General features: G+C 51.3%; 1 protein-coding gene across 4 annotated transcripts in view; it reads left to right on the top strand.

Annotated features, from left to right (window-relative positions):
* The first annotated feature begins 4,140 nt into the window (after window positions 1–4,140).
* EPAS1 (endothelial PAS domain protein 1) overlaps window positions 4,141–12,431 on the top strand; it is a 107,097-nt gene continuing 98,806 nt past the window's right edge. For 3 of the 4 annotated variants that reach the window (XM_049870506.1, XM_049870508.1, XM_049870507.1), the window contains exon 1: window positions 4,141–4,699. In XM_049870506.1, the coding sequence (XP_049726463.1) occupies window positions 4,674–4,699 (26 nt within the window). In that variant the 5' untranslated portion in view covers window positions 4,141–4,673. The remainder of the gene's footprint in view (window positions 4,700–12,431) is intronic. The other variant, XM_049870509.1, reaches the window with a different exon arrangement.

Genomic DNA, 12,431 nt, shown 5'->3' with positions numbered 1-12,431 from the left:
TCCTTGGAGACCCTATGAGGCAGTTCTACTCTGTCCCTATAGGAACGCTATGAGTCGGAATCGACTTGACAGCAACAGTTTTGGCTTTAGCTTATCAATTTAAAAACAGTTTCGAGAAGAAAAAAGGAAACGTTAACTACCTTAAACGGTGCTTATTAATTTCAGAAAATGTAAAATGTGAGTCATTGTGTATCTCATAGTCTGGGAAACACAGCATCTGTACAACAGCTCTGTCTTATCCTGGAGGGAAAGATGCTACCAGTTCACGCTCCCACCAAACGGGTGCCTGGTGTTTTCCCAGAAGCAATACAGCACAGTGGCCACGGACCAACTGCTCCTTCGCTATCTGTTGAAAGGCCAAATGAGAAACATAAAAGCTCCTTCATGGACAAAAACCCCATCAGTAGACCTAGAAATGGAAGACATTTGTCTTTAAGTCATTGACCCTAGGTGTGAGGGGTGGGGGAAACTGTTCTTTAAAACTGGATTCTTCTTATCAGTAAGCACTTAAAATTCAAGTAGAGAAAAAAAAAAAAAAAGTTTGACCCTGTTCCTCCTTAAAAATTACAGAACTCTTCATGTAAGATGACGAGCTCTTGATTTGTGAGGTCAAAAGTCACGGTGTTTAACCATTGTTGCTTCATGCGTCTGCATGCAACATTTCAGGGCTTTGGCCTTCTGACTCCAAACACAGTAGGCAAGGCTTCTGGAGCACAGTAATAGGGAGTGTGAGAAGAGATGTTGCCAAGTCCAATTTAGGGGATGATTTTGGGGGGGATGAAGTAACGTGCAAGTGTGAGGGAAGAAGTGACCCAGTAAAGGTTTTTCAGTAGAAGAGCGTGTTCTCTGCCAGAGGCCCTCTCCACTCCCTAGGCTGCGCGCTCTCCTCACTCCAAAATCAACTCAATGGCCAGATGAGGGCCAGATGGATATTAAATGAGACGACACGTGTGTAGGGCCGGGACACTTGCACCACACTCAGAGTGAATGCCTCCTTCAATTCTGCACCCTGGGTGCCTCTCTTGCCTCACCCTAGTCCTAGCCCTCATATGTGACAATACATCGAAAGTTGTAACCAGTACTAATGAAGTAGCCCAGCCTTACCAGATCTCTTCCCTGATAGATCTCACCCATTCCAACCTAACTTCTAACCACATCCTAGACCATACTGTCTGTTGCAGTGATAGAATTACTGAGGCCTCTTTCTTCTACCTGCCCTTTGCATCCCAGGTGCCTGCTTTCTAAGTTTGTAAGTTAACCCCTTCTCTCTGCCATATCCCAAGGGTATGCCGTACGAAGAGGAATCTAGAGACACAGTTCCATCCTTATTAAAACAAGTGGGTATTCCCCTGGTGCCACAGCCTGTTCTCAAGCAGCTCAGTCCAAAGTTGGGAAGATCGGTGGGGAGATTTACTGGGAGATGGGGAGTTTGCTCCATTTGGGAGCTTTGCTTAGTGGTGGCTCTATTGCCGTCTGAGTCCTAAACATCACTGTCTCTAGAGACACTTTAAATCCTGAGACCCAACTCCCCTCTCCAGCCCACCTCCAACACCGTATTTCAAAGTTTTTCTCTTTTAGTTCTTCATGCGCTCTAAAAACTAAAACAGGAGACATTCCAGCCAGAAGTCTGCATCTGGTTTACTTCCACACTCAGCTACTTTCTGCTAAGGTTGTTGAACTGAATCCGGGAAGAAAATTCTTCAAAGGTCAGTGGGCCCCTGTCTATGCTCTAAGCAAGACTGGGCCCAGTCCTTCTGGGAATTATATAAGGCTTTGGTGAATCTCTCAGACACTGGCAAAATCCCAGACTCTTCAAAGTTACTCGCTGGGATTTCCTCAAAATCTATCCAGTTGTTTATCTTAGCTAGGGGACCTTTCACTTATAGGATGAAATCTCAATTAGAAAGATGGGCTGGCTGGCCATGGGGAAGCAGCTTTTTTTTTAATATATGGCTGATGTGTTCTCTCTTTTTAAAATTTTTAATTTACCTTATTCTTGTTGTGGAGAATATACATAGAACATGAAGCAATTCAACAGTTTCTGCATGTTCAGTTCAGTGGTGTTGATTACATTCTTCAAGTTGTACATCGTTCTCACCCTCCTTTTCGAACTTGTTCCTCCACATTTAATAGGAACTCACTGCCCCCACGTTTCCTATCTGAGTGGGTATGCTCTTGAGTAACCCTTCACCTTTCCTCTATTTTTAAACATCTAAAAAGCTCATTTCACAGCCTCAACCCTACTGGAATATCCTTTATGGGTTGTGGGCATTGCTTCGTGACTTGCTGAGCACAGCCCAGGAGGCAGAGGCCTGTCCTGCTCTGGTGGTGGAGGGCTCTGAGGCCTTGGAAACCACCAAGGGACCTGTTTTCTCCCCACCTCCTTCTCAGAGACATAAGTAAATTTATGGTTGAATAAGGAACAACTGTTTCTACCGATCAGCAGGCCCCGCTAAGATAAGTAAATGTCTACAATTGGCTGGCTGGACAAGCGCAGTATAAAATCTCCTGAAAGGACAGAACTACTGTCCTAGCCCCATGAAATGGCTCCCAGGAGACATTCGCAATCTTTGTTTGAATCCCATGGCTCTTGGACTGTGATGTTTAATTTCAGAAAATACACAGGGCTCAGTGTCTCTAGGAAAATGGGAAATGAGAAAATCTTCTCCTAGGTTTTTCCCTGTCGTCCCCCACCCTGCCTTCTGTGCTTTCTTTCCAAAGGCTCCTGAAAAATACCCCCGTCCCTTTGACGGTGTACAAGAGAAAAAATACGTTTGATTTCCTACTATGGCAATGATTACAAATTTACAAAATTTTTGCTTATGTAGGTTATTTTAATACAAAATGTGGCGAGGCTAAAGAGGTGAAGCCTCCCAAGACAGTCCAGTTCTGGGGCTCTTGCGTTCTCCTCTCTTCAGCTCACACCTGTAGGATTCTCTGGCCTTCCCAGTCCCTTCCCGAGATGTCCCTGCCGGTTCACGACTTGGATAGGGAATGAGGTGAGATTCCCGGGAAAGTCGAGCAGCGCGGGAGAGAGGTGCACAGGGGCCTACGAGGTTCGCCACAGCATTTAAAGCGCAGCTGGGAAAATCCTTGAGCTCTAACGGCCTGAGCCGTTAGGTCCCGATCTCCGCACACCTAACACCCGCAGCTTCGTGTTCCTTGGACTTCAATGGGACCCTGGAAACACAGAGAGCAGGCCCTTGATCCTGCGATTTGGGGCCAGGCTGCTAATTCCGTTACCCCAAAATCACACTGGGGAGCCACACTGACTGTTCCCTGAACTTGCCCCGACCGGTGCGGTGGTGGCGGGCTCTAGGGAGTCGGCGGCAGCAGGTCGGACTGCTCGATGGTCCTCTACTCCCACATCCCCGCCAAAACCAAACCGCCCAGCCTAAGCCCGCCACAGACCGACGAGACGAGGGGAGACCAGGCACTGCCTTAGCTCCATTTAGACTGCACGGTTTCTCTCAGGCCGGCAGCAGGTGATCCGTCTCCCTGCCTCTCCTCCCAGACTGCAAAATCAGCTGCATCTGCCAGCAAGAGCGCATCTCCCAGGCCCGGAGCGCGGCCGCTGGGGCTCTCGGAACTGTCCCCACCAGGCCCGAGGGGCCACTCAGAGCCGGCCGAGGGTTGCGGGAGCGCTGCGTCGCGGAGCGGCCGGGTGCGGGGCCCTCGGCGCACGCGGCCCTGTCCTCGCTCCAAGGGCATGGCAGGGGTGGGAGGACACCGGGGCAGTGGGCGCTCTCGCGCCCCGCAGCACCCCCGGAGACCGCTCCTGGCCTCCGCTAAGCCCCGCACGACCCGCGCCTCCAGGGGCGCAGAGTGCCGCCCCGCTACCGCCGCGCGCTAGCCGCCGACCCCATGAACAAGCCCTGGGAACGCCGAGGGCCACCGGGAAGCCGGGGCGGCCCCGCGGGCCGGAGCGGAGCGCAGCGCCGGGGCAGGGGGCGGGCCGAGGTCAGGGCAGAGGCTGCGGCCGCGCGTCCCCATTGGCCCGGACGCAGTGGGCTGCCCGGTGCGCGGCGCGGGCGGCCGGCGGGGCGGGGCCTGGTGGCGCGCACCGCCCCCGGCCCCGCGCCCGCGCCCCGGCGCCCTCCCCCGCGCCGGCCGCCGGAGTTTTTAAAGTGGGCGGGCAGCCCGCGGAGCCGGACATTCGGGAGCGGCCCGCTGCACAGCTCCGGCGCCCGCCGCGCTCCCGCCCAGCTCTCTGAGGCGGCCGTACAATCCTCGGCAGTGTCCTGAGACTGTATGGTCATCTCAGCAGCCGCGCCCGCCCGACCCAGACTCCTTCGGACTCTCGTCGTTCGAGCGACTTCTTTTTTTTGAAAACCTAGAAAAGTGACTCCTCTTCGAGGGAAAAAGGAACTTTGGTTCCCCTCTCGCGGCTCTCCTTTCGCCTTTGACAACCTCCTCCTACTCCTTTCCCCGACCCCGCCTCCCCTTGCAGGTTCCTCCGCGTCACCTTTCTCCACCCCCCACCCCCGCACCTAGCCAGCCGGCCGCAAACTGCCACCTGACTGTGCGGGGCGCTCGGGACCTGCGAGCACTTAGGACTTTTTCCCCCCGCCCGGGCCTCAGGAAGCGAGCGAGAGCCACAGCGCAGGCAGCGGCTGCAGCCGCCAGCAGCGGGGTGACCCAGGTGCTCGGCGTCTCAAGGGGCCACAGCGACAATGACAGCTGACAAGGAAAAGAAAAGGTAAACGGACGTCCAAGCCACCGAGGGAGCTGGTTCGTGGGGACGGCCGGGCTGCGCGAGGCCGGCGCGACCGAGAGAGGTTGGGAGAGGAGTGTGGCGAGGTCTTCGCGGCCCAGGGATTAGTTTGGAGGGTTTGGAGGGGGAGAGCAGGTGCCCTGTCTGGGTATGCGGAGCTGAGGCTTCGCCGTGGAGAGTTCTGGGGCCCGGAGGAACCGGGGGTCCAGGCATGCAAAAAGGCCAGGAAGCCGAGGGAGGAGGCCCTGAAGGACAGAGGCACTCCTGCGGTGCCCTCCAAAGTCTCCTGGTCCCCCGCACTAAACCACCGCGGCCGGCATGTAGAAAGGTTTTTATGAGTTGGTGCCCTCGACTTGCCCACATCTCGCAGTCGCGGGCAGCATCCACTCCTTTCTGTTTCTCGGGACCCTTTGGGTCCCTCTAAATGAGCTCCTATGCCCACGCTGCGCCCTAAATTGGCAAGGGGCCGGAGGCGGAGCGCGGCGCTGGACGCGCCCCCTCGGAGAGGCAGGGACGCAGCAAAGACCCCCGCACCGGGGCTTCAGACCTCGCAGAAGCTCGGCGAAGCGCCTTCCCCCACCCCACACCTTGACTCCGCCAGAGTGGGTAGTGGCCAGTGTTGTCCCGCGGGGGGCAGGTATCTTGGTGTACAGGGAAGGGATGGCGACCCTGGGCGCCCCCAGCAGGTCCCGCTGTCCCTTTCCCAAGAGGGCAGAGAAGGGCAGCTACAATCCGTCCGCCTGACTCGGGAGACTCTCGGCACTGGGTGAGAGGCAACTCAGGCCAACTATCGCTGCCCTCCCGCCCCTCCCGGCCGCTTCCGGCCCGGTCCGGCCCTCTGCGGACGAGGGTAGGAGCGCTCGGCGGGGCCGCGCAACTGGGTACGGCCTCGCCTGCATGCGTGCGCGCCTTTGGGCGCAGCTCGGAGTTGCCGCCTGGTCTCCCACTTCTGTCTCCGTTGGTGCTACCCCCGGTGGGCTGAAGCTTCCAGACGGACACTAGGCGGCCGCTTGTTAGGCTTTGGTTGCAGTGGACTGGAATCGAACGCGCGGCGAGCAGAACCGACTGAGCCGCGGGGGACCAGAGGCCAGGGCGCCCACGAGGTTGAGCAGAGATGGGAAGGGCTGAGTCGCCAAGGGACGGGGTGGCTGACCCTGAGACGGGGCCAGGAGTGCTCGGTCCCTGAGTTGATTTGCTCTTGTTCCGACTTCCACTTCGGGACCGGAGCCAGAAACCGTGTATCCTCTGGTCGAAAGCCGTGGTTCCCACCTCGGGGCACCGATAAGGACTTGACAAACGGGAGCGAATCGCTCCCTTCCTGGCCGGGCGCCTGGGCCCTTCACCCCTGGGTCGCCAGAGGGAAGGATCTGAGTCCAGCTCGCACTTCCTGGCTGCTGATCCCCTTCCCTTCTTCTCTCGCGTCACTCCCGCGCCCCCAGACCAGAGCCGGTCGAGGGATTCCTGGCTCGGCCGCCCTGGGCCCTGAAGCGGCAGTTGATGTGACCCCAAGGTGCTCGGAGCAGCCCTGCGTCCTGTGCTTTTTGAGAGCAGCAAAGCAAGGAGGAGACTTTAAGATTCCAACGCATTTTGTAAAACCAATATCACCAGCATAATAATGCCGGTAATAATGACAGGAACAATCAAAAAAGAAAAGTTATAGTCAGCTCATCTGCCAGCACTCTCGGCTCCGGGCCAGCGAGGGAACTTACTGTACATTTTACAACAGGGATGCCTATCGGTTAATGTCGCAATCTCAGAGCGGGGCCTGATGGTAATCTTGACAAATGTGTGAAATGTCAGCTTCTCCCCCAAGGCTCAGAGCTGGGCTCTGTGCTATTTTGTATATGCATGGTTGCAAAAAACTGGGGGTGGGGGGCTGACTTCAACACACCCAGCTGCAGTGCCTCCTCATTTAGAAGACAGGCAGAGAGGTAGAGGTACCTGGAATGGGGGCAGGAAGAAGGTTGTGTAATTTGACTCCCAATTGTTCGACAGTGGCCACTTTAAGAACCACTGGAAGAACTGCACAAAGTTGCCTATGAGGCAGCTGTGTGTGCTGCCCAGCTGGTGGTGGCAACACAGTATGGTCTCAGCAACTTGCCTAGATTTTGGTGCCACAGAATGGCAGGGCAAACAGCGTGCCCTTCACCATCCAGAGTCCCATGTGGGGTTGTCCAGCTCCTGTTGGGCTCATTGTTTTGAGATTTACTGTTGGCGTCTGGCTCTGTTTACTGGCTGCAGGCTCCTTGAGGGACCGAGATGTAATTAAAATCTGAGAACTAATACCTTGGTTCCTGGGTGGTGTAAGTGGTTGTCCTTAGCTCTCCTGGAGTGTCTCACAAGTGCCGTGTCACTTCCCTGTTGATTACATGCTCCCATTCTTAAAGATTTATATTCTGGTTCTGCCTCTGGGCCACAGGGCCATTTCTCCCCCAAATTTAAAATACAAGTAACATTTGCAGTACTTCTTCTAATTGCCCATAAGAGCAGGCAGGATTATTTTGTTCTAAAGTGTTCATGTGCTGATAGCCCTAGCCCATTGCTGCAGGGTCGATTCCAACTATGTTAATGTTTAATAATACAGAGCTTGCTTTCTAAATGCTGGCTGGCCTTGATCCAAACCAAACCAAACCCGTTGCAATCGAGTCAACTCCGACTCATAGCTGACCCCATAGGACAGAGTAAAATTGCTCCATAGGGTTTCCAAGGAGCAACGGGTAGCTCTTAACCGCCCTACCACCAGGTTAGCACCCGTAGTTCTTAATCACTACCCCGCCAGGCTTTCCTGGATGGAGGGTACCACAACATGCTGTTTTGGTGATCGTGGGCGTTCTTTATCACATCCGCGGTGGTTAGAATTTGAAGGACTTTCACTCACCTTCTGCATGGATCTATCAGGAGTGAAGTGGAAGCATCTAATCAGGCAGGGTTCTGATTCTGCAAACAGCTAGGAAGTGTCTGGTGACTCACCTGATAAAACAATTTCTCAGTCCTTCCCAAGGGCATGAAAGAGTCTGGAAGTTCTCAGGTGCTCCGGAATATTCCTGTAAATGTAAATGAGGTCTTCCGTAATCAGGGATCAAAGTCCACCCCAAAGCCAGACAGCTCGGAGCACTTTCAGGAAGGCCTATACTGCTTAGTGCTGGGCCAACTGTGGAAGGGGAGTTGGGGACATCTGGATCTGACGTTTTGAAACTGTCTCTCTTTCCCCCTGCCTGCTGGGCTTCGTGATTCCTCTGCGAAAATAAAACCAAGGTCCGTCTCTTTTCCAGTTCTGAAGGGGAGGACATTACTGCACAGTGTTTTCTCAGTGTAAACGTATTTTCTATAAATATTTCTTCAGTGCAACCTGTTTGCATTGCATTACTGTACGGGATGATACGGAATTGATGTAATATAGGCTCCAGTATTTAAAATTCAATCCATCCAGCTTCCATGAAGTTCAGAAAAACACTGTGGCTTCAGTTTTTTGTTTTGTTCCCCACACCCTCCCCTGCCCCCGCCGCCCCACATTGCTGATGGAGAGCTTAGAATTAGTTTATAAGGAACGGTAGAAGTAGTCTCTCCCAACGCCTCTCTTTGCGGATAAGAGGTTAAGTGACTTCTCCAGTCACAAGGGAAGCTAGTGGCTGGTTAGAATCCGAACGCTCACTCCTTCATTACTTTCCATTAGGTATTCCTTTTCCTATCATTCACAAAATAGTACCCCCAGTCCTAAAATGCCTCTACACAGGAAGGATGATTTTTAGAGGGTTAAAGCCGCCCCTAAACCATTGAACCTTGTAAAAAGGGATTTGGTTTTTCGATAATTATAAAAGACTCCAGGTAGCAGTAGGAGTGATTCTGCTTGTTCTGGCAAAAAGGAAGCCAAGTTGGTGCTGGCCCCAATGCCTGTAAATTTTGGGAAGTGTGATTTCATTTAGAAAAAAAAAATTACATATATAGGTGGACGTCATTAAGCAAAACCAATACAAGGACTGTTCCCCAGTGGAGCAGATTGCTTTGTGAAGTAGAGAACTCCCCGTCAGCAGAGTCATTCAAGCAGCTACCAGATTGATTCCTCCTGTACTGGGGTGAATGGGCATTTTCACTAGGAGGGAAAACTGTGAGACCAAAGCAGTTTATCTACTTGAGAATGTGGGCAGTGATTCCCAGCCTTGTAGGAATCAATCTATTGTGTAAAGTGCTTAGAAATGGAAGGAACCCATTTGGTAATTCTTACTACTCCAGGATTTTATCCCAATACATTTGAAAATACTTGGTGTCACTAATTATCTCAAGATTTAGGCTTTCCCACTTGCCAGAAAAATCTATTCCATCTTGTAGTATTTGCATTTTTTTTTTTTTGTATCTTCCCCAGTTCTGTTTCTCTTCATTATAACCTACTGAATCTGCCAGGTGGCTTTTAGGACTGGCCATCACTAATAGGTTGTAACACATCAGATGTCGGCCAATGTAACATTAGCAATGTTTGCTCCCAGGCCTCCTGATTGATACTCTTTATGCCCCTCCCCCTCCATGCCATGGGGCTTATTCTCATGATGAAAACCACCTCTCAGATAGTCACACCAGGATGTAAATCGACTCGCCAACAAATGTGTGTTGAGCTCCTACTACCTGCTTTGGATAAATGCTGATGTGGAGACTAAGATGGAAACTGTGGTTCTTGTCTTTAATTGTTTAGTGAGACTGGGAAAAAATGGACACGTATGGAAGCTTATTAAAGTTGTAGATAGCTGGCAGCTCACATGTGACTCTTCTGTAGGGACCAGATCCTCTGAAGCTGAAGATTGGAGTGACATTTCAGGCCATAAAGGCATACACACAAGTATTTAAGAGCCTGTGTGTGTTTGCAGGTGGAGAATCGGTTCATGTCCCTGGAATCAGAGAGTAGGCACTGACCACCAGCGTAAAGACGGGCTCCAGGGGCAGGTCAAATGGGGTCGTCAGTATTTGGGTGGGCAATGAGAGTAAAGAAAAAGTGGAGAGTTCAGGAATATTCCCTGTTCGGAACTTTGGCCCCATAGGCAGAAAGGTTGAATGTTTGCTCTTCTCTGCACACTCACTTTAGGGGAGGGCCATGAAGGAAGGAGTCTAATAGGCCTCCATGAGTGATGGAGATAAAGGAGTTTCTGGTCCCACTGAGGACAGTGGAGAGGGCTCTGACTCCAGGAAGGCCAAGAGTGGAGATTGGACTTCTCAACCTGGGGCTGATGAAGGCGGGAGCCAGGGCATGGTCTGTGAGCCTCTGAGGCTGGGTGCAAGGTGTTGTGTCCAGAGGCGTTTTTTCTGACGAAAGTCTATTCAGCTCTCAATAGGCTTTCAGAGGTCCTGGAATCTGGAAAAGGTGAGCCCTTGCTCTTTGTCTGATTCTGTGACTGCCTTACGTCTCAGGATTCTTGTGTCCGTTCAGGTCCCAGGCAGTTCCTGCATTTTGCTGTCAAGGGTCAGCCCTTGGCTGTCTTAAAATGGTGGGAGGAGGTTGGTATGAACATCCAGCAAAGATTCTTTGGTGCAGCTTAGCCTTAACCTGTACCTGGCAGGCCTGTCTGTCCACCTGTCTGCCCTCAGCGGTGGAAGGAATGGGGACCGAGAGACCTGCCCAGGATTAGTTCTGGTATGATTCGTATTTGTTAATGTCTTAAAGCAGCTGTGAAAATGTTTTCACATTTTCCCTCATCTTCCAACAGTTCTTTGGAGGTCCTTTTATGCACTGGGAATGTGTGTGTCCTTAATAGAAATCGTATACAAAGTGGGACAAAAACCAAAAAACTGAACACTTCATCTCATCACGTGCCAGCACTGTTCTCAGAATTTTACATGGAGTACCTCGTTCTTTTTTGTTCTTTTTTCGAACATTGTATTGTGGTTTGGGTGCAGGTTTGCAGAGCAAATTAGTTTTCCATTCAACAGTTTATACACGGTTTGTTTTGGGACGTTAGTGCGCAATCCCCTCAATGTGACAGCACTCTACCCACTTCCTCCCTGGGTTCCCTGTTTCCATTTGCCCGTCTTTCCTGACACTCCTGCCTTCTAAATCTTGTTTTGGGGCAAAAGCTCCCCTTTTGGTCACGTATGGTTGATCGTTCCAAGGAGCACATTCCTTACGAGAGTTATTGTTCAGTTCATAGGCCTGCCTATTGTTTGGTTGAAAAGTGATCTCTGGGAGTGGGTTCAGTTCCAGGTTTGAAGGGTGTCTAAGGACCATAGTCTCAGGGATTCCGCCAGTTTCTATCAGACCAGTAAGTGTGGTCCTTTTTTATGAATTTGAATTTTGTTCTACAATTTTCTCTCACCGTGTCCAGGACCTGCTACTGTGATCTCAATCAGAGCGGTTGGTAGTGGTAGCTGGGCACCATCTAGTTCTTCTGGTCTTTTAGTCCTCTGCAATCCTGTGAGATAAGCCCTGCTATCATCCCCATTTCACTCATGGGAAAGGTGAAATACAGAAAGGTTAACTGTCCAAGGTCATAGAGTAGGTGGCGTGGGCAGAGCTGGGATTCAAACTGGGCCAAGTGTCTCTAGCGTAAATCTTCGTATCCATTGTTCCATATACCACCTACCTGATCTAGAATGTCTGTAAAGCATTTAATGCCATGCCTGACTCGTGGTAAGCACCATATAAACGATAATTGCTTTTGTTGTTGTTGTATTTATACTGATTGTGATTACTTTTCTCTTGTGTGACTCATCACTTGTATTAAACCTCACCAGCAGACAGGGATTCAAGATCTGAAGGGTGGATTTGGAGGTCCTGGAATTTATTTTTCACGGATTTTCCTCAACTGACAGGAGGCAGTGCTTTACCGGCCCCAGAAGTTCAAGGTGCTCCACCTCCCACCCTTAACTACTGGTAAAACTTCAATAGTTACATTAGCCTTCGTATTCCATTGTACAGAAGAAGCTCTTATAAGCTCTTCCTCTGTGGCTCCTGAAGGACCGTCCCCAAATCAAGATGCACAGGACTTCCTTTGGCTCTTTTGATCTTTTGAAATTGCGAGCACAGGAAGGAAAGAATGGATGGGGGGATGAAGAACAGCCATGATCGTTGCAATAAAAATATGTTGCATTTTTATAGAACCCTTTCCCTGATGAGTCTGGGCTTTCACGACCACCGTACCATTGGCCTCTGCACTGGGCACCTCGAGGGGCTGCTTGAGTGTCCCCAGTGCTGCAAGGCGTAATTGTACCAACGCGTAGCACAGAGGAAAGCCAGCCATGTTGGCAGTTGCATGTCCCTGTACCTGTGGTGGCCATCCATGGGTACTTGCCACTTACAGCATTTGCAGTTTTCAAGCAGAGGTTGGGTGTAATTTGGCGCCAGTTGTCTGGTCCTGCTGTTGAAATCCACAGAACTGATCTGAAAGCATGAAGTCAAGAAGAGGGTAGGGCCCTTTGAGATCACTGGAGCTGAGGCATCAGGTGAGGAACGGACCAGAATGTTATCTGCTCCTAAGTGGCCTTGTTTTTTTCTAATTTCTCAAGAAATACTGGTTTGCTTGACTGCCCTAGGCTGTTTCTAGAGGCTACTCATACGCAAAACGCTTATTATATAACATCACCACCCAGAGCTTCACCTGTTGCTATCCACCCCTTGGAAAGATTCTTCAGTTTTAAAGTTACAAGTCATTTCTGTGCAAGAGAGTGGTGCTGGAAAGCAGACCCTTTTCTTTTGCGGCGTGATATGTCAGAAAGAAACACTCAGATTGTCAGTAAA

Source organism: Elephas maximus, chromosome 26 (genome assembly GCF_024166365.1).
Source record: "Elephas maximus indicus isolate mEleMax1 chromosome 26, mEleMax1 primary haplotype, whole genome shotgun sequence".
In the NCBI taxonomy this organism is placed as follows: Eukaryota; Metazoa; Chordata; class Mammalia; order Proboscidea; family Elephantidae; genus Elephas; species Elephas maximus.
This window is presented reverse-complemented; position numbering and strand designations above follow the sequence as displayed.